Source organism: Chiloscyllium punctatum, chromosome 14 (genome assembly GCF_047496795.1).
Source record: "Chiloscyllium punctatum isolate Juve2018m chromosome 14, sChiPun1.3, whole genome shotgun sequence".
Lineage (NCBI taxonomy): Eukaryota > Metazoa > Chordata > Chondrichthyes > Orectolobiformes > Hemiscylliidae > Chiloscyllium > Chiloscyllium punctatum.
Window position 1 is genome coordinate 28,918,561 of NC_092752.1, and position 22,218 is coordinate 28,940,778.

The 22,218-nt window shown below is 42.2% G+C and overlaps 1 protein-coding gene across 4 annotated transcripts in view; it reads right to left on the reverse strand.

Moving 5' to 3' along the window:
• Positions 1-22,218, reverse strand: part of maml3 (mastermind-like transcriptional coactivator 3) — a 532,838-nt gene that overhangs the window by 182,843 nt on the left and 327,777 nt on the right. For all 4 annotated transcript variants that reach the window (XM_072584105.1, XM_072584103.1, XM_072584102.1 and 1 more), the window contains exon 2: positions 19,989-21,491. In XM_072584105.1, coding sequence (XP_072440206.1) covers positions 19,989-21,491 — 1,503 coding nt within the window. The remainder of the gene's footprint in view (positions 1-19,988; positions 21,492-22,218) is intronic.

Below are 22,218 nucleotides of genomic sequence, written 5' to 3' on the forward strand. Positions count from 1 at the left end.
TCCGCCTTAGTTGGTTAGTGGGTCAGTGACAATGATCTCTGCAAGCCCTGGGAAGACTCCACTTCAATAAGGAAGCAGCTTCTCAACATTGCTCTTTTATTTTAAGACTTGGCTCCAAACATTAGGCAAAGGGTCTAGCAGGACCCAGGCAGCAGGGCTCCTAAAGTGAGGTAGTGCAGTAGTGTAACCTGGTGTGGTCAGCAAAGCTGTGTAGCCTGATGCCAGGATTTCAAGATGGGTACATGGAACTACAGCTGGACTTTTCCCACAGTTCTCTTGACACTAGGTGTAAATAGGTATCAGAACAAGGCAACGTTACATTAAAACTACACCTAGACCGGTTAGAAGTAAAATCGTGAAGTAACTTTTCATGCAACGAGGAAAGGAAATCTGGAACACTCTGTTAAAAGGCGTTGGATACTGTATGAGTTGAAATTTCAAGAGCAAGAGGAGGTTCTTGTTAAGTGAGGATATCAAGTCTGATGGTGAGATGGTATGGAGTTGAGATAAAGATCAGCCATTATCCAACTGACTGAGTGAATTGGCTCAAAGGGCTTAAAGGCCTGTCCCAATCTTGAGAGAAGCAAATATCAATCCTAGGGGGTATGGGTAAAATCTGGGCAAACAAGACAATCCCTTATTGGAGATTCTCTGGCCACTAATTTATAGGTAAGAATGGGACGAAGCAAATTTCATCCCACAGAGTTGAACAGCAGAAGAGCCTGAAAGAGGATGGAATGGTTGAAAGGTCTAAATTATGAGACAGCTCCTCAAGACGATGGATCCTCATCGTCCTGCAACTACAACTCAACAAAGAGCGAGGAGAATAGCTAGGGAGAAAATTGCTGAGAAGAGAAAGTTGAAGATTTTCATCTCCATTTTGATAGTAATCTCTGGTGTCTTTTATCCAGTTTATGAATATGAAAATGGCTGTAGACTATTTCTCAAAGCCAGAGGTGAGTCTTGCAATTGCCCTTGGAGAGTTATGGAATATATTTCCATCCATCCCCCCCATGATAACATAAAACTTGGTACAAACCATGAGCTATATAATTACTAAGGATGCTCCCAGACTTTTCAACCAATAGGATCACAGTGTGCTTAAAATGTGTAATCTAAATGCATACAAACTGACACACCACATCATTAACATATAGATAGATTTTTATCCTGTAAATTAGTGTGGATTAGCTCAAAAAGATAAGGAAATTCATTTCCATGTGCACATTCAATAACAAACTGGGGTTTTCAGCTGGGCTGATGGCAAAGGGGAAATAAAATAGAACATTACTAACTCTTCAACCCACAGAAAAACTCTTCTCACATTATGAAACCGCATTGTGGAGCTGGGTCATTGACATATGGAACTCTAGAGAAAGGCTGTGCTCCCAGAAAGACTGTATCCTGAAACACGACAAAATAAACTTTCCTGTGCAATGCTTTGCTGGAACTTAAAAAACAAAGGTGAACAAAATACTTGGCACTATTAGCAACAGATCAATTAAATCAAAAGAGATTGCATGACGTACAATATAGAAAGGCTTGCATTTATATAGTGCTTTACACAACCTCAAAATTGTCACAAAGTGCTTCACAGCCAATGAAGTACATTTGAGATGGAATCAATGTTGTCGAGAATAAGGCAGAAAGTTTGCACTTGGAACGTGTGCACAAATGTCAATGAGATAAAGGCTAGATACTCTTGGGCAATGTTGGTTCAGGAGAAATATTTGCAGGAACTTTCCTGAAGTTCTTCAGAATAGTCCCATACTACGTCTTACGCTTAGCTAAAAGGGCAAGCAGGGTTCCGGTTCAATACCGACAGCATTCCGGACAGGGCCACTCTGCCTCAATATCAGCTTCGAATTTCTGCAGGTTTCTGAACAAAGGACTTGAGCTCACAGCTTCTGATTCAGCGGCAAAAATGCTATGTGTTGCTGAGCTATGTCTGCCAATCTATTGCTGCACGCTATTTCCTGCACGGTGTGCATGGAACAACAATAATCCTGGGCACTGGGAGTTTATTGTACAAAGAAACATATCGGAGGTTGGGCTCCAAGATGATGTAACTAAGTTTGCTAGCTTTTATAAAAAGAATTGATGAAAAATGGTCTGGGCAAATTGTTCAGCATGCTGAATGTTTCAAGCTGGGCAAAATTGATCATTAAGGTCATTATTCTCCATTTGGATGTTTAGTTCAATGAATAAGTAGTTGCAAGTAAACAGGGGAGCCAGACCAACAAGGGAGCACAATAACAAACTTTTCCTTAATCATTAATCCTGAGTCTTATTTTTGAAGTTCTTCAAAATTAGCCAACATAACTTGTTCAGGACCTCAGTATTAAAACTAATAATGAGTCACTTGTGCAGAATTAGGAAACGCTTTTGTGTTTTAAAGAGGGAGGGAAATGTATGAAAACTGAGTTCTGCCTTTTTTTTGTTTCAAAAATATACTTGATTGATAAAAATCTTTATAGACATACATAGCCACTAGTGCAGTTTGATTCTGAATTCAGCCTTTACATATGTAGAACACACAAACCCAAGGCACTTCTTAACTTGTATAAGATTATATTTATATATATTTGAGGCACCGGGAGAGCCGATAACTGAATGGACTCCCATTTAACTTAGGCAGAAAGACCTCAGACAGTGGTGTGTCCCCACTGTGCCTTGGCAGCAGTTGCCCAAGATTCGGTACACCCCTCAGTACATAGTCTTGGACCTTGGAATGCGCTGATCTGCAGCATTTGGTCAGGGTCAACTCCTTGTTTTGGAAGACCAGCAATTTTCAGGCAGACCAAAGAGCTCTCACCAAGTTGATGGTCTTCCAGGTGCAATCCATGTTTGTTTCGGTGCTTCCCAGGCAATAGACTGTACAACACAGAGTCCTGCATCACGGAGCTGATCAGGATGAAGCTGGATAAAAACCACTGCAACATTTTCCGGGCTTCCTTTGCAATGGCACATTCCAACAGGAGACATGACAATCTCTACCCCCCCCACCCCACTCAACCTCCCTGCCCTGAAACTGCTTCAAAGGCAGGTGTGACTGAGGATAGTGTGTGGTGGGAAGGATCTCACAGATAGCACCCTTCTCACCACTAGCCAAGCGATGTCTTGGTGCTTGTTGGAAAGTTTTGGTGATGAGGCATTCTGCCAAACGTCTTTAACAGTCTCCTCAGGGAACAGCCTGACTCTCTCCTTTTCTCACAGGGTTTACATGGTAGGTGTGTTTGTTCTCATGCATTATATGTATGTTATAGAAGATCGTCCAATAGGAATAACGGGGGCGATGGGAAAAACGGAGGAGGGGAAAATACTAAAAATATCAGTAAAAATTGACATAAAAATAGTAGTTAGCCTAACACAAACAATAGCACAGTCTAAGTAAATGTCATATATTTTAATGAAATAATGCAATAATCATTTTAAGGGGTTTCTGAGTTTATTGAGTTACAGGACTGTATTAAGACAGGGACCAAGGGTCATCACCAGCATCATGATTACTTTCATGTCCAGCTGTGGGTGCAGGGTGACACCAAAAGAAAACATTTAATCCAGAATTGGATGGCTGTAGTTCATTGTCCTCAGACTTTTTCTTGAGGTTGGCTTATAAAAGGCATCTAGTTTTTGCTGCTTGGCCATCTTTCATAAAGCCACAAACTACTAGCCTGTTGCATTCTGCATTGTAGTCATTAGCTTCTAAAAGCTGCAACTGCTTCTTAACTTCCCTCAGGATGGAAGACAAAAGACAAGTGGACAGTTCTCGTGGTGCCGCAGCCTGGACTTCATGGCCTTCACCTCGAACTTGAATTTGCCTCTCATAAACAAGGTGTTGTCGATCAGTCTCCACTTCTTCGAATCCAACTTGCTTTGCAAGAGCACCACAATGTTCTTTGATTGCTGGAAGCTCCTCTGACACTTCAATGTCTTGAAAATCAGGAAGATGCTTCCACCAGGCTGCATGCAAGCAGTCTTTACTAACATCACCCCAGGCCTCCACAATGATGTCAATAGCTTAATGTTAAAGCTCTTGCAATATTGAAGAACATTGTCCTCATTATGCCCCTCAGTAACTGCAATCAGCTTCCTGAATGTGCACCTTAAATAATAAGCTTTAAAAGCTGCTATTGCACTCTGGTCCATGGGTTGAATGAGAGATGTTGTGTTCGGAGGTAGAAATAGCAGTTTGGTGTTATCAGAAAGCTCACCATTGTCCAAAATAAGGAGAATTTTAAAATCCAAATCCTTTCTCCTGCAATAATTTCTAAAAACATCTTGAAAACATCAACAATAAGGTCAGAAAAAAATTTGTCCTGTCATCCAATCTCTTTTGCTTAACCTGAAGAAACCACCTAGAGTGGACGAAAGGTAACTGGGATGGAATTGCCCAAGAGTCAAAGGCAGTTCGCATTTTAAAAATATCATTCCCAATTCACCAATCACATTAGAGTCAAATCTCATTGACAAAATGCACGTTATAGGAGAATGACCTGTACTGAGTACAGATACCTCCAATAAGGAATCCTCACTTGGATATTGCTGCATTTGTATAAAATCCACAAAATAGGCAATTCATTGAAACAGTGAAACTAGATGAAAGTAAAATAACCAGATGGTGCTGACAATGAAGCATAGCAATAAGAAAGAACTTGCTTTTCCATCGCACCTTTCATAATCTCTGGACAAAAAGCACTTCACAGCCAATGAAGTATAATGAAGCATGGCATCTAGTTTACACATGGCAGGGTTCCATTATAACAACAAAATAACTGAAACATTTATTTCAGGATAAATGCGGATTTGGAAACTCGAAGACTTCCCCTGTATTTAACTGAAGAGTGCCACGAGATCTGTCGGGTTGGATATTATTGCAACCTGAAGGACTTCAACATCAGAATCAAAGCGGAATTATGAACCCACACCCCCCAGCGGCAAAACCAGCTTAAAGGCATCACCGCAGGCAGTCTGCCAAATGGTCAGCTGCAGGCATCCTACCCACTTCAAGACAGTGAGTGGGCTCAATCGTTATGCTGCAGTGGGTATCTCTCAAACATTACTGTTGTCACCAAGAGAGGTGGGCACTGCATGCCTGGCTGGACTCCTCGGGATGGTACCTCCCAGAGCTGGAACCCTCTGAAAGTGAGTTTAGTTTAAGATGACCGAGGTTGAAGGGCTGATTGATGGAGACCAATCAGCGTGCCTTCCTGCCAGGGGATCCCTCTGGGAAGAAGCAGAGAGCCTCAGGACGCTGCAAGGACCTCCTTCAATATGGCAGCCTCCCCATACACGGTGGGAGAGGTGCTGCAGCCAGTAAAGTGTAGGACCGCCTTTACCAGCCCCTTCCTGGGGCTCTTCCCTTCAGCTGCCCCAACCCACCACTCCATTCCCACCATTTTGTGAATGGTAGAATTCCACCCTTTATATTTTCCTGAGAGGGCAGAAGGGTTCTCCACCATTCCAAAAGGCTATGCTTCTAATATCACCGCCTTCATTTACTACTGCACTCAAGTGTTCAGTTGATTTTGTGCTCAAGGCTCTGGAGTGGGGATTGAATTGTTGACACCTGAAGAACAATAAAATATTTTACATTATCAAAGAAGAAGATACAATTCCAACCACTGGGATGAGGGGGTTCATGTCTCTCTCGCCACACACCAAATTGCATCGTCTAATTTTTGAATGAACATCAGCTACTGGGGTCTAGATTAGAGTGGTGCTAGAAATACACAGCAGGTCAGGCAGCATCCAAGGAGCAGGAAAGTCAACATTTCGGGCAAAAGCCCTTCATCAGGAATAGAGCTACTGGGGACAGATCAAACAAAGTTAAGACTCCAATGTCAATTCAACCTCTACCCACTTTGTTACAGATCAGAGCAGCCCACACACCATGGCTTACACGAACTAAGAGGCAGGCATAAACTGCTGCAAGTATTTTCCTTGTCACGTGGAGCAGCTGCTCCTGTTCTCTTTAGATGCTTCCAGCCCTCCCCTTTTCTTATTTCTGCAACAGGCCCCATCAAGATTACCCCCAACAGCCCTCGTGTTCCTCTGTCTGCTTCAGTGCCCTACCTGTAAAGAACTTGTTTTACTCGGTCTGCCTGCCATTCAATCAGCCATCGTGTAAAGTGCTTCACCTTCCCACCACATCGGATTGCAGCATTCACAACCCCTGCCTCCACCCCGCTCAACTTGTGCTCAAAACACAAATCGCTCCGCAAAGATTGCTCATGGAACCAAAGCACATTGCCACTGCTACGTTTCTCTTGGGAGCAAGATTCATGAAGAGTGAAAAACTCTTGGCCTGAAGACTAAAGGGTTTGTGATTCCAGGCACACTTCTACACTCCTCAGTACTGGGTTGGGAAAGAAATTTGATGAAAATCTAAAGAGAGGAGAAAAAGTAATAAGAAAGTAATGGATCTTGCTTTGGGATAGCTCAGTGGTTAGCACCACTGCCTCACAGCACCAGTGACTCTGGTTTGATTTCACCCTTGGGTGACTATCTGTGTGGAGTTTGCACATTCTCCCAGTGTGTGCGTGGGTTTCCTCCAGGTACTCCAGTTTCTTTCCACAATCCAAAGCTGCACAGGTTAGATGGATTGGCCATGCTAAATTGCCTATAGTTTCCAGGGTTGGCTATGGTGGGTGTGGGTCTACAAGGATGGGGGATAGGTCTGGGTGCGGACTCTGGCCAAATAGGTAAAAACAATAACTGCAGATGCTGGAAACCAGATTCTGGATTAGTGGTGCTGGAAGAGCACAGCAGTTCAGGCAGCATCCAACGAGCAGCGAAATTGACGTTTTGGGCCAAATAGCCTGCTTCTGTACTGTGTGGATTCCATGTCAAGTCAAAAGGCAATTTCATCATTTTCCCTCTTTCTGAAGAAAGATCATACCAAACTCAAAAGGTTCAGTTTGCTTCCATGTCCACAGATGTTGCCAGACCTGCTGAGTTTCTCTCGCACCTCATTCCAGATTTCCAACATCTGCAGTATTTTGCCTTTATCACCACATTGTCATATCGCCTACATCACTTTGTAATTTACTGAGCAACATTTTGAGATGTTTTGGTGTGATTTTGATATTATGATAATCCAAGTATTGTCAGTAATATTTCTGATGCTGTATATCTGTTTATTTGTGTTCATGGGCCTTGAACCACAGGCCTACACAAGTCTCCTAAATGCTCCCCTACTACTGGATCCACTTGGCCCAACAGTGCATCCTTTTTTGTTGGATTGGACATGTACTGCTTTAGGAAATTCACCCGAACACAACCTAGGAACACTTATTCAGCACTGTCCCTTAATGTCCGGCTTTGATGCTGTCTTCCTGCAGTGATGGAGAATGCGGTTCCTGCCTTTTCCTTGACCTTGGAAACCCATGAGCCTGAACCAAACAAAGATGGGCTTTTCCCTAATTTTTTTAATGTATGATTTCTGTTATCGATATGGGTGCCAGAGTATGGTGACTTAAACACGTCTCACTGTATTTTGTGTAAAAGTACAAGTGGCAGTAAATTTCTGTTCTATTCTAAGGCCAGAAGGAATGAATGGTAATATTCTATTCAGTTCTCCAACTCAGTCTGAGCTTTATCAGCAATTGATTCTGCCTTTCTCTCATTTCTCCTCTTACCTGGCCAGAAGTGACAAGGCATCATCTAACGCCATGATCAGAACTGAGGCAAAGTTAGGTCACAGTATACCACAAGGCAAAGCAGCACGTTGATTGATGCCACCCCGTTAAGTACACAAGATCCGAAGATTGCATGCCTTGGGTTTAATCGGGATTTCCTCTGGATTGCCTCCCAGCATACAGACTGAGCCAACCCTTTACAAGCTGATTTCTACAGCACGCGACACACCTGCATGAAGTGCTGCAGGGCACGAGTGTGTAAATGCTGGCTCACTAGGGTACTAATACAGGGAATAGCTGAGCATTCTGGAGTTCATTTGGGTCAAATCAATCCACATTAACTTCCCATCTCAATGCACAGTGAGCTTAACAGAATGCTGTCGAGAGACATTGCACTGTCTGAAAAGCTGGAAGCAGCATGAAGGAATGAAACGACTGTAAATTCTTAGCCCAACCAAGCTTGAACAGACTGGCAGACCCAAAGCCTGCAGCCAAACCTGCTCATGACATAACATGACAATTCAATTGTCCCAGTTTAAACAGGCTCTGCAGGATTGGTTTTGCTAGGATTATCGTTTCCCCTCACAAATAGTTGCATAGAATATCTGATGTCGCTTATTAACCTCTGGCTTTTGTAAGATTAGTGGAAAAAACATTAAAGGATGGGGTGTATATTCAGCAGACAATGTCACCTAATAACCTCACCAAAAGCTGTAAGATTTTGCTCTTATACAATTTGTTTTATTTGTCTGTTCGGCCCTCTCCATCTCCCCAAGAGCAGATTTCTTAATTGCATGCTGGTGGAATATGAACTGGAGTCTTTTTGACATTTGATTCTACCTCCCAGTTATTATGGTGTGAAAGTAAATCTGTTACTTAGTTTAGCTGAACGTGGATTTGTATTGAGTCCAGTCTTCGTTCACTAGTATAAAGCAGCATTCAGGTTACCACAGCTCTCCTCCTTCAGTTCCAGCACTTCTCTCAACATTATAGCTTCGCACACTCTTCATTAATATGGAATTCCTGTCTCAAATTTTTGAGTGTGGAATGAACTGCTATTATGAAACTGATAGTTTTAACGCGTTTACTGGATTGCATGTACAATCATCAGACCCATCTTGTTTCATTTTTTAAAGAAATGGCTGCTGCATGACGGATTAAATATTTCACCCAACAAATGGCATCAATCTGAAACAAAAGCCACCAGGTAGTAACCCTATGCTAAGAGATCACAGTATTTGATTGACTGCATTTTTTTTGTCATCATTATACACGTTTTGAGCTTTCTTGCCTTGTGACTGGCAATTTGACTGCAGCAGCAGCAGCTTCCTATGGGACAAACGATGAACTGATTCATGTCTCTGTGGACTCCATTCACTCATTTGGAAAATGTTATACATCGTGAACTTAGTTTGCTTTTAAAATTTTCAACACTGCTCAATCTGTGCACACAAATTTCCACGTTGTCCATACCAAGTGTCGTTACTGTGTACGTGCCTATATTTGGTGGAAAAGCCTAGAAGGTGCTGTGATGCCAGCTGAAATTTTACACAGAAACAGCAATTCTGCCCAGAAACCAGAAAGCTAGGGGCTGGCCCTGCAAGCTCTGAGGAGATTTCACATTGCTGAGGCAGTTATGTACAGTCGCTGCTTCTACCCGTTTGAGTTAGCATGTGGTACTTCCAGGTGCTGCTGGCCAATCAGAGGGCAAGAAGCTCTTCAGCTCCAGCAGTGCCACTCGGAGTGGATGGCCAGTGCTGGGATTGCAGCAGCTCCTGACAGTCACAAGAGAGGAGGTCTGGAGTGAAGCTCAGAGGGATTAGCATTGCCAGGACCAATCGTTAGGTGGGAAAGGCAGGGGAATGATTGGGCATTGAACCTGAATAGAAGGAAACCGACACACACACACACACATAATATAGAGTTGAGAAAGTGGTGCTAGAAAGCACAGCAGGTCAGGCAGCATCCAAGGAGTAGGAGAATCAATGTTTCAGGCTTCATCAGGCTTATGCCCAAAACAACGATTCCCCAGCTCCTTGGATGCTCCCTGGCCTGTGTTTTTCCAGCACCACATTCTTGACTCTGATCCCCAGCATCTGCAGTCCTCACTTACTCCACACAGATACTCTAGACAACATCACCCCCCTCTCCACAAACATGCACACAAACACTTTGGCAATGTGCCAAACAGATACTGTTCACTTAGATCGTTACTCACCTTACATATCCTAAAGGTAGGCAGCTACCCTCATCCCCCAACACCTTGTAACTGGTTCCCAGTTTGGGGAGGGGAATTAAGCTTCAACAAGTGTTCCCAAGAAACTGCTCAGTGGGATGCTGAATAAACACCAAGGGCTCCTTGCTCAGTCCTTGTCCTACACTGGGAGAAGCTGCTCTCAGCCAAGGTGATGATGAGAACCGTTGATGATTTATCCGATATCATTCACTACCCAGGGTCATGTGAAGATGGATCACCTGGATGTTAGTGGAAGCCTATGCGCTTCCAAACCTGAGGAACAGCCAACACCTTTTGGGAAAGATTGATGTGGAGATGCCAGTATTGGACTGGGGTGGATGAAGTTAGAAGTCACATGACACCAGTTTATAGTCCAACTAGTTGGACAATAGCCTGATGTTGTGTGACCTTTGACTTTGGAAAAGATTGGCAATGGAAAAGATTGAAGTGCAAACTAGCAGAGAAAAAGAATGCATGCAAATTGTAAAGAGATCAAATAGAGCAAAAATGCCACTAAAACAAATGCAGAAATTAAAATACCAATGAGAAATCCCATATATAGTGGAATAACCCATTGAATAAAAGCAAAACAAAAAGGCAGAAAGTGGGAAGAAATCCCTAAATATTCCCTGTCGAGTTTGCAAAGGAGCCAAAGGATGAAAAATAGCATAAAAAAATACTATTAAGAAGAAAAAAAATCTGGTTCCCCCATTGGGCTATTCTGGAGCCACTGGAACGCCATCCTTCCCAATGCGTTTGTCTTTCTCCTATTTGAACACTTTGTTTCCTCTGGCTTTCCGACCATTCAGTCACTACTTCACCACCCATCATTTATTTCAACTTGGTTTCCTGTTACTCGGGGAGAAAGTGAGGACTGCAGATGCTGGAGATCAGAGCTGAAAATGTGTTGCTGGAAAAGCGCAGCAGGTCAGGCAGCATCCAAGGAACAGGAGAATGGACGTTTCGGGCATCAGCCTGAAGAAGGGCTGATGTCCGAAACGTCGATTCTCCTGTTCTTTGGATGCTGCCTTTCCTGTTATTCGGGGTCAATCTTTACCTCTTTAGCCAGTTTCTTTCACCTCCTTCCAACCTTTCACAGCCTTCAATCCTAGGAAACTTTGACTGTAGGGCAAGATTGTAACATGTTCAAAATCCTTCCATCTACATAGCATATAAATCAATATGGCTCCCTTTTGTGCTGCACTTGGTTCACCAAGAGAGTCTTAGCCAAAATGGTAGCATGCTATTCAATCACAAGAGATATCCCTGAAGGTTTGCCTCACTAATTCTCATGTCTGGGAACAGTAATTGATGTTAGTCCCCCCCCCCCCTAGTAAATTAGCTCTAGTTGCTAATTCCTTGGGGTTATATTTGGAGGCATTCCTCAGTCTTTTTTTCCACAAAGTAAAATTGATAGTTTACCAATAGAGCTCTGGCATCGTGAGCAGAAATGACTGAGCTGCTAGGTAACTTCTGCAAACTATGGCATGGTTTTCCCTACACTCGAGAGATGTTAATTGTTACATTCGGAATCAACCAAAATGCCTATGAACTGTGGTTTGGTTGCGTTGTAATTGGGAGAGGAGGTAGAGCTCCTTTATTTGGGGCGATGTTTTCTCTGACCAGAGCTGTGGAAATGATCACCTGTTTCATGTTTCCCAACAGTCTTCCTCCAAAAAAATGACAATAAAATGTGCTGTCAAGCAAACAGTTACTACAAATTAATCAAAAAGGATAGTGAAATTGCTTTTTCCTCCCTTCCAGGGAGAGACAGTCATGAAATATAGGAATTAAACTATCTAGAATCAAGCAGGGGACATAAAATCCATAAACCTTTAATACTGTCATTCTTTCCTTTCAGTGGGTGAAACAGAAGAAAAAAATAACAGTAGGAATATCAACAGTGAAAGAGATCAAGTAATGGAGCTGAATTGCAAAGCTCTAACCTAGAATATGAAGCCTGTGCATCACCTTACTTCAGTATCCAATTGCTATCCATTGCATTTCATGTCATTTTGATTGATTCCACATCCTGACATTATTATTAGTGCTCGTTAGGCTCTGCAGCAAGCCAGCTAGTGCATCATCCACCCTTATTTACATGTCAATGTGAAATCTGGCGTGAGGACTTCTGACGCTCTGCATGTTGCTAGGCCCTGAATGCAGCCAAAGATTTACCGTCGGACAAGAACCTAGCTTTAAAATTCTCCCTGGGATGAGTCTCATCTGGGATCACAACACAGATAATCTATCATATTAGTGCCACAAGTCTCAATACTGCACAAGCAATGAGGGGTGCTGAGTAATGCTGTTATCCCAAGAGTGTCTGCCCACCCATTTGTTAAAATTATAATTGTTACAAAACGTGAGGAAGCCTGATGCAGTAAAATGAAATGACTGGTTTTCGATTGAGGCAGACTGCTAAGCCAAACTCGAGCCTGTGAATGTCTGTAAAATCACAATGCACAGATCATGAACAGCTATCAGCTTCAAATTAGTTATCCCAAAGAAATCAAATGTTCGTCAGGAATTGTGGACTCTACGTGCAGAGCACCAGGACATCAAAGGGAGTTTTATTATGTTCAAGAGAGAATACAATACCATAATTAGGGGATAAAACTATCTTCGACCATTTTGCAAAACATCAGGGTGTGGGGGTTAATCAGGACCTGTCAGTTGTATTACACAGGGAATATCAGATATCTAGGACTTACTATGAAGCAATGTCCTCAAACTTAGTTAAATGCAGGGGCTTGATTCTCAAATACTCACTGGGAACAAGGCTAGGTGTGGAATTGCTTTGAAAACCACACTCCTAGATGGCATTGCTTTTCCCCAGTAAGGACAGAGATAGGATGGAGCCAGCAACCGATTTACCTCCAAATTAACTGTTTATTCACAAACTGCAGAGAACCAGAAGGAAATGTTCAGAGTTGAGGCCAGGAAATGTGAAGAGTCTGCTGCACACATGTGCTCCACTGTCAGGAGCAATGTGGGAGGCCATTATGTGGCATGACTGACAAATAAAATTAATGGGAAAATATGGTAGTTGCAAACAGAGCAGGTCAATGAACTTCCTGTTGGTCTTTCAATCATTTGTACGAACTGCGATGTTGCTGGCACTCTGACATCTTGTCTGTTCCATTCTGTAAGCAACAGCAAGCTCTGTAATGGCTGCCATCTGCCTTTGAGCAGGTTGCAATGTCAAGCCAGTTCCTGGCTCTGCTAGTGCCACTGATTCCTCCAAGTTCGTTTACTGGCTTATCATTACAAAATCCTTCTTCTTCTTAGGCATTCCGTCATGGTTAAGGATGATATGCTACAGACTGGATTGATACCCAGACACTGGTGGATTTCAAATAATAAAAACCAGCCTAGTGGGCAAGTGGAGGCACTTCTTCATCTGGTACCAGAACCCTGCCTAACCTCTGAACTGCTCCCATGAACCCAGAAAGTAGAGAGCGGGCACACTCACAAATGAAAGAGAACATCCCCATTCTCCCAGACAACTGAAGTCTGAGAGAAACACAAACAGAAGAAGAGCAACAAGCATGTTGTAAATCCATTTTAATCAGAGCATTGGATGCAAGGAAATAGGGTCACGAATTTTCTTTTGGTAGATATAAACCTAACCTAGAGAAATATGGTTGAAAAGATGAGGAATTTCAATTAACAGAACAGCATCAAAAAGAATTAATATTGCACAACCTCAGAATGTGGCTAAGTACTTTTATAGTCAATATGGTGATTTTTGAAGAGCAGTCAATGTTGCAGTTTAAGAAAAACAAGTATCCTTTCTCTTTCACAGGAATTTGGGGTGAGAGAGACACCGTGACCTGACTAAACAATAAATGCAGTGAGGCATGAGAGGCCATGATGGGGCCTGTCCTGAAAGAATTGCAAAACACTGATTTAAATTATGTCAGCTGTCTGAATCTTGTGATTAAATTATTGTCCTTTGGGAGGGAGAGACAGAGGGAGGGAGAAACTGAGTTACTACAAGCCTATCATTTTAACCTCAGTCTGGAACGTATTATGAGAGTTAGACTGACTGATCATTTTGACAAGTATCGGACAAAAACTACATGGATTGTGAACATATTTGAGATTTTTAAGAAGGTACAGTATTGGCGTTGCAGATAGGTAGTTTATGAATGTTGTATATGTCTGTTCTTCCCCAAATGAATCATAGGATTATTAAAGTCCAGAAGGAGATCGTTCAACCCATCACTTCCATGTCAGCTTTCTGCAAATACGATTCACTTTGTCCCAGCCCTGACCTTGTTCCTGTAGCCCTACAAATTTCTTCCCAGTACAGATAATTATCCAATTCTCTTTTGGAAGCAGTGATTGAATCTGCCTCCACCACACCTCAGGCAGATCCTAAGCCCTCCTCCTTTTTGTAAGGTTTCACAGAATAATCTTTCAAAGCAAAATCGGAACTGTAACCTTGTGATACAAGTTGATAATTAATTGGCAAGTGGGAGACAGGATAAAGAAAGCGTGCTTTGATGAGTGAGATGTCACAAGTGGTGCTTTCCAGTGATCTGTGTAGGGCGTCCCAGCTTTTATTAAAGATTTTGACTGGAAATGTCTATATTCATATTTGGAGTTGATGCCAAAAGACAGCAAATTGTGTGGATGTGAGGAGAAAGCTGCAAAGTGACTTTGACATTATATAATATGTAAAGAACAAGGAGCATATTGTCATGTACATATGTATTCTGAGGTACCACATTTTACTGTTGCACTGCAGTCATGTGCCAAGTAACAAAATATCAGTCTACCAGCCAAATGGAGATGTAAGGAATATACTCATGGAAGCTGTAGCAATTTTGAGTCTAAAGGGTGTTTACTGTTTAACAACGTGAACCAGATGATATACAAGCAGACTAAAGGGGGAAAACTATGGCAAATGGATTTCAATATGGACAATTATGAAGTCACTCACTTTGGATCCCAGAAAGACAAATCAGAATACTCAGGAAATGCAAAGGTCCAATGTGATTTGGGTGTCCAGGTATGAAAGTCATTAAAATCCAGTACACAGATGCAGAGTTAATGCGTCAGGTCAATAATCTTTCAACAAAGCTGGGAAAGGTCATTGACCTGAAAAACAAACTGCTTCTCATTCCACCGATGCTACCAGATCAATTGATATTTTTTGTTTTTAATCTTGAAAGTAGAGCTAGGTTACTTAGGAGTAAAATTAGGAAGCATTTACTCTCACAGAGAGTATTGGAAAATTGCAACTCAGTTCCCCAAAAATTAGGGTTGGTGGGTCCAGTACAATTGTTAACACAGAGATTGATACCTGCAGCTCATGAAAAGGCCAGATCAGCAAACATCTATTTGGTGAAAGTGACTCGAGGGACCCAAATGGTCTGCTCCTGATCCTTTGCGTAAAATACTTCCACTGGCTCCCCTCACCTTTCATATTGATCTGTACCATATGCCATGCCTAGGTCTCTAATTAATGTCGCTCTCTAGCAGGCCACTCGTGAGGAAGTAGTTCACTTTTACCGACTGACTTTCCTCTCCTTCCAGAATGGCCCAGCTCGTACTGGAAACAGGTGGGGGGAGGAGGCGGCTATGTTACCTCCTCTCATTGTTGCTCCTCATTGTTTATTGCAGAACTAATGAACATTATTAAAACAAACTTACAATACTGAAATTCAACCTAACATCAAGATGGCTTATAATTCTCCTGCATGTATGGATTAATTCCCAATCTTAACTCCTTCCAGATACCTTTTATAGTGCAGGTTATTGGTGTTAGCTCTTCCAGAATGCTCCATGTACAAAATGGAACTGATTCCTTTAACTAATCCTTGCAGCTTTGTTCTGATTGGATTTGAGATGGGGCCAGTTTACAGAAGAAGCAGTTGTTCGTAACCAGAGAATGCAGATTCAAGGCAGTCGGCAAAAAACAACTGGCCAAAAAAATTTTTTTTTTCAATTAAGCAGTGAGTTATGATCTCAAATGCTCTGCCTAAAAGGATAGTGAAAACAAATTCAACTGTAGCTTTCAAAAGGAAATTGGATATCTGCCACAGGCATAAACACAGGGTATTATAGAGCATCAGAGGGTTTGGTTATTACTTCTGCAATTAACACAGGATATCACTACAGGCATTGTACAGGGTATTACTACTGCCATTAACATTGGACATAGCTCTAGATATTAGCATGGGATATTACTTCAGCCACTATGACAGGACATTACTCCAAAGATCAGCATTGGGTATTACACAATATTGCTATAAAATCAACATGCAATATTACAGCAGACATTAACAGTAGGTATTTCTGCTGACATTAACATCAGGTATTATCACAGCTATTGATATAAAACATTACTGTAGGGCTTAATATAGATTATTACAACAGGCAACATCAGGTGGGAGTCAATAGATCAGTTGGTTAAAGGCTAGTGTGAGGTTCAGAATAACATTAACAGCGCAGGCTGTTCAATTCCTGTTCCAGTTGAGGTAGCCTTGGGACCATATCCCGTGCCCTGCCCAGAAAGTGGATGGCAATGGTAAACTACCAATGACAGAAGCTGCCAAGGAAGCGGTTCAGGGTGAAGCATTACCAAATGATACAGCTTCAGGTAGAGAGTACATGCATAAATTAACAACAGGATATTACTACAGACATCAGCACAAGATACCATGCCAGACAGTAACAAACCTTGCATTTATATAATGGTTTTAAAAGTGCAAAATACCCCAAAGTGTTCACAGGAGTGTTATCAAAAAAGAGAAAGATAAGAAAACATATGATGAGTCAATGAGTTAGGCTTTAAGGAGAGAATTCAAAAAGGAGAGAAAGGTGAAATGGAGAATTGAGGTGCTTAGGAGGCAGAAGGCTGAAGGCACCCCCATCAGTAATGGAGCCATTAAGATTACAGAGATTCATGAAACACCTAGTGCGGAAGCAGGTCATTTGGTGCATCGAGTCCACACTGACTCTCCAAAGAGCGTCCCACCCAGACCCACACCCCCTACCCTATCCCTGTGACCTTGCATTTCCCAAGGCTAATCCACTTAGCCTGCACATCCCTGGACACATTGGCCAATGTGCAAACTCCACATACACGGTCGATGGAGGCAGGAATTAAACCACTGAGCCACTGTGACACCCCATACAAGAGGCCACAATTCAAGAAGCAACAGAGATCTTTGATGTTTGTACTGGTGGATAAGCAGAGGAATTGTAAACATGAAAGAGAAATTTAAAATCAAGGTTTTAATGGGTTTGAGAACAAAGGGAGGTCAACAATTAGAGGGTTGAGTAATACATGAAGTTAGAAACAGCAACATTTTGGACAAGTTCAGGTTTGTGGAAAATGAAAAAATGAGATTGATAAGAAAAACATTGGAGCAGTTAGGTTTAGGGGTTGCAAAGGTATAAATGAGAATTTCAGCTCGAGCTGAGATAGGGACACATTTGGGTGACGCTAGAAGTGCAAACCAATTGGCTTGATGATGGACTAGAAATGTGTCCAAAACACAACTAGGCCTCAAACAAAACAGTTTGACTCGGTCACCAGGGAGCAGGATAGAGTTAGTCATTAAGGGAGACAGTATATCATGACAGGCATTAGAATAGGATCTTACATTAAGTAGATATTGCAAAAAGTAATGTAATCTTAAAACAAAATTGGTAAGCTATTCAGGAACATGTGCATAGAAATTGAACTTTGTTGAGATGCGATTTTAATTTGGGGAACCAGATTCCGTGGGCAAAGCTCATCTGAAAATCCTCCAAGGTGCAACTGGGCTGAACTCATTAGATATTTAAATGAAATATGTAATATCTGCTTCGGGTCTCCTTGCTGAAATTAGATTGAGATGAACCCTGAGGATTATTCCATAGAGGATAAGATTTTCTTTAAGATGGTTTTAAATTTCATTGTTGTGGAGGCAAGAATACCAAGACTGTTCCTGTAATGCCACAGCATCCCTCATCCTCAGGAGTGGCTGGAAATATACTCAATACAAAGGAAGATGCTTGTGGTTGTTAGGGACATATTATCCCAGTCACGAAGCATCGTTGCAGGACCTCCTCAATCTAGAGTCCTTCCAGCATTTTCAGCTGCTTCATCAACGCCTTTCCTTCCTACACAAGGTCAGAAGTGGGATTAGATTAGATTACTTACAGTGTGGAAACAGGCCCTTGGGCCCAACAAATCCACACTGACCCTCCGAAGAGCAGCCCACCCAGACCCATTCCCCTACATTTACCACTTCACCTAATACTACAGGAAATTTAGCATGGCCAATTCATCTAAACTGCACATCTTTGGACTGTGGGAGGAAACACGAGCACTCGGAGGACACCCATGCAGACATGGGGAAAATGTGCAAACTTCAAACAGATAGTTGCCCGAGGCAGGAACTGAACCTGGGTCTCTGGCGCTGTGTGCCACCGTGCCGCCCATGTTTGCTGGTGATTGTGTTCAGTTGTATTCATAACTCCTCAGATAATGAACCCTGCAAGATCTGAGCAATATTCTGGTTTGGTTCATAACTAGAAGTACAATTCAATCAGTCACACAACTATCGGGAAATGACTAACTCCAACAAGACAGAATCCAAGCATGTTCTCTCAACAGTTAACTGCATCACCTTCCATATCTGGGGGGGAGTTATTATTGATCAGAAACTTATGAGATATGAGAGGCATTGATTGTTCAAATCTTTTCCACAGAGGGCATAAATTTAATGTCAGGGGTTTAGAGGGTATCTAAGGAAAGGTTTTTTCACCCAGAAGATGGTGGAAGTATTGAATGCACAAACCAGAGAGGGTGGTGGAGACAGATACTCTCACAACATTGAAGAAACATCTGGATGAGTACTTAAAATGTGAGGGCATAGTAGGCTATGGATCAAATGTGGGTAAATGGGGTTAGTATCGTTTGGTGTTTGTTGGTTGGCCTAGACATGTGGGCTGAAGGGCCTGTTTCTGTGCTGTATTACTCTGGTGTATTTATACTTCCAATTTCTCTTGATTTTTCTTTTAGTCCTGCAAATTTCAAAGCACCTGGGACATATTCAGCTAACAATCATGCAACAGACTTGCACTTCACCTACAAACATTTACTTCCATTCTTCAGAGAGTGACTGAAATCTAAAGACCAATGGACCTTCTAAGAAATCAATATTTGAAGCAGAAGATATAATGCAGTGGGGAGAGAGTGGAACAATGGGATTCATTTGGATGTGTTTTGGCAAAGAGTTGGCATACAGACACAATGGAACAAATGGTCCTGTGTCAGTGGTCTTAGTTAGATAAGGCGTGATTCTATAGCTAATAGAGATGTGAACTATTATTGCAGCCAACAATATGAATTTGGTGATTTGTAGTGTTATTTATACTGCAAAATTACACAGCTAATAGCTACTCAAAACATGAAATGTTTAAAAAGTAATGAACAGTCTCTTTACAGACTTCAGACCTGTAATCCTGCTTGTTAAATCAAGGAGATTGTGACATTGCAAATAAGGAGTATCAGATTTGACCATCATGCCTCCTCAGTGTTAACTCCTTTAGTCTTGTAACTGTGATAGAAGTGATCAGAAAACTAGAAGAAGCTTTTACACTTGAACAAATAAAAGTATGCTTACAGAACAAACATCACTGTGCATGCATGATTAAACAGTCCACTACAGTTTGGACAATAATTAACAGAACATGGACACAAGTGAGTAGACCAGATCTCAAACTGAGGCCTACACTTTGCTGCAGGTTTTAATCACACATTGTTCACTGGTTATACTTCTTTATCTTTGAGAGTTTGTAAAGGCAAATTGTTCTCAGCACACTTCCTTATTTAACACAAAATATATAAAATGCCTCCAAAGCAAAGCTTGAAGCAAGGAATTACTCAGTTTAGATCAGTTTTCCTCAGGACCCCTGAAGTTGGAATCAAGAAAACTTACAAAAAGTATGCACACCATCTAATATAAGATCAATTAAAATATTGGACATAACCAAATTATCAAATTTACACATCAATTTGAAAGAACTGGAATTAGGGAAATCATCAGGCTGTAAAAGCATCCACCTTGCCAACATCTAAAAATCAATTTTCTCTTCTCACTTACCGGACCATGGCTTGGCAGTGTTCCATAAGGTATTGTCGGGGGTAGTAGTCCTTTCTGCTTCATTAACAGCAAACGCTTCTGCTCCTCGCTAATATGAGAAGCCTGAGATTGAACATGTGGCTGCTGTTGTGGCAAGTAGGGCATCATGGGAGCTTTGTTCTGATTAGCCATAGGTGGGGTCATTCTCTGGCCCACAGGCTCAATATTATAATGAGACAGTGGCTTAGTGTTAGCATACGAAAGCATAGGCTGTTTGTTCACAGAGGTCTGCCCTATCGTATTTGGCTGTTGATTCATTATGTTCATGGGGTTTTGTGAGAGGTAGTTATTCATGGCCTTCTGAGGGTTGTTTGTCATAGTAGGCACCATAGGCTTTTGGTTATTAAAGGCCTGTGGGTACATCATCGGGCTATTTGGTTTGTCTGGATTAAAAGGCCCTCCGAAAGGACTGTGTGGTGGGGCTGCAGATGACCAGCTAGGTGTTGGGTTCTGCTGGTGTGGCTGTGTGTGCTGCTGCTTTTGTTGCAACAGCATAGCTCTTTGCTGTTGCTGAACTGCCATTTGTTTTAACTGCTCAGCTCGAGAAAGATCAGAACCACTTGACTGAAGAGTTCCTGGCCCAGAGCCCGGCCCTGGACCCTGTCCTGACCCTGACCCAGAAGATGTAGTTAACAAAAAGCCATTTCCAGACCTTGCATGTGCTTGACTTTGATTTGGAGTTTGCTGCTGGGGTTGGCTCACAGATGTTACTGGTGAAGTGGCGGGAGCAGAAAGGGATGAAATACTTGACACAGAGGACACACTAGAAACTGTAGAGACATTAGAAAATGGAGGACCTGACGAAGACGGCCTAACTTGCGGAGATCCCATCGACATCTGATTAAAAGGAGACTGGCACATCTCACTCTTTATATTTGAATTTTCTGGTGGGATCGGGGTCTGTGATGCGGGTCTGATAACCTCCATCTCCTTCTTTTCATCAAAATCCTCATTAAATAGATCATGCATGTCATCTTCTGGAACTGTGCTCGTTAGTTCATCAATTAATTCCTGCCATTCTTGCTCATTAAGATTAATATCAGAGAACAGTTTATTCTGATGGAGAAGAGAAGCATCTGATGAGTCCATGCAACCTGGATCATCGATTGGCTCTTGTTTAAGTTCCTTGGTTAAGATTATGTTGAAGTCATCTTCGTCTCTGGTGCCATTGGCCTGCAGGTTCAATCTGGCATGTCTGCTCTCTTTGCTTATGTCATCAAAGCCAGTCACATTATTTCCGCTGGTTGGTATCTGCAATGATGACTTTATGTCAAGTTGATGCAGAGGAGAGACTGAAGGCATGGGGAGCTTACTCGACAGGGTGTTGCTGTGATCTAACCCAAGCCCATCTTTTCGGACTCGCTTGCTGCTTGGAGAGAAGCTGCTGTCAGAAACTCCATTTTGCAGGTCACCATTTAATGGGGAACGTGCTCCTTCAAGTTTCCTCTTTACAGTTTCTTGAAGCTTTAAGAGGAACATAAAAAAAACTTAATTATTAAGAGTCTTCGTGATGCATTAAGAGCACAAAAAAGCAATTCTATATAATACAAACTTGTGATCATACACAGTTGAACTCAAATTACTGCGAAATTTGGAGTAAGAGGGAAGCATTTTAATTTTGTTGAGTTTTCTCTATTGAAGTTAGTTTCCCGTCACAAGTGACTATTCAACTAGGGCCACTTTAAAATGGATGGGACAAAGTGGTCTATCCCTCTCTTCAAGGTTGAATTCTGTTGGGTTTGGGGCTTCTGTCAATCCCTCAACATCTGTCTCAGTCTGGGCTGCTTTAATTAGTATAAATGGCAGGGGTGGGTGGGGGGGGGCAACTGGTGGATTCTGGCTCATGGGTGGAGTGCAAGTGTGAAAACAAGGAAAGATCCAAGAATATAGGGCTGACAAAGAGGTGAAGATGCTGCTACAGGGCATTCTTCTGCAAAGTGGTTGCATCAAGACTACAATAGAAATGCCTGAGGCACCTGTTCACCAAGGCACTCCTGCGGGATACCTTTCAGGTGGGTATGGAGATCAGGAAAATTATCCAGGGATTTGGGCTCTTTACAAACAGACATTAATTTTCCACCTTCCACCATAACCCCCTCCACCCCACACACACCAACCCTGTCAGAGAGAGAGAGAGAGAGAGAGAGAGAGACAGACAGACAGACAGAGAACTTCTATCTCTTAACTTTTA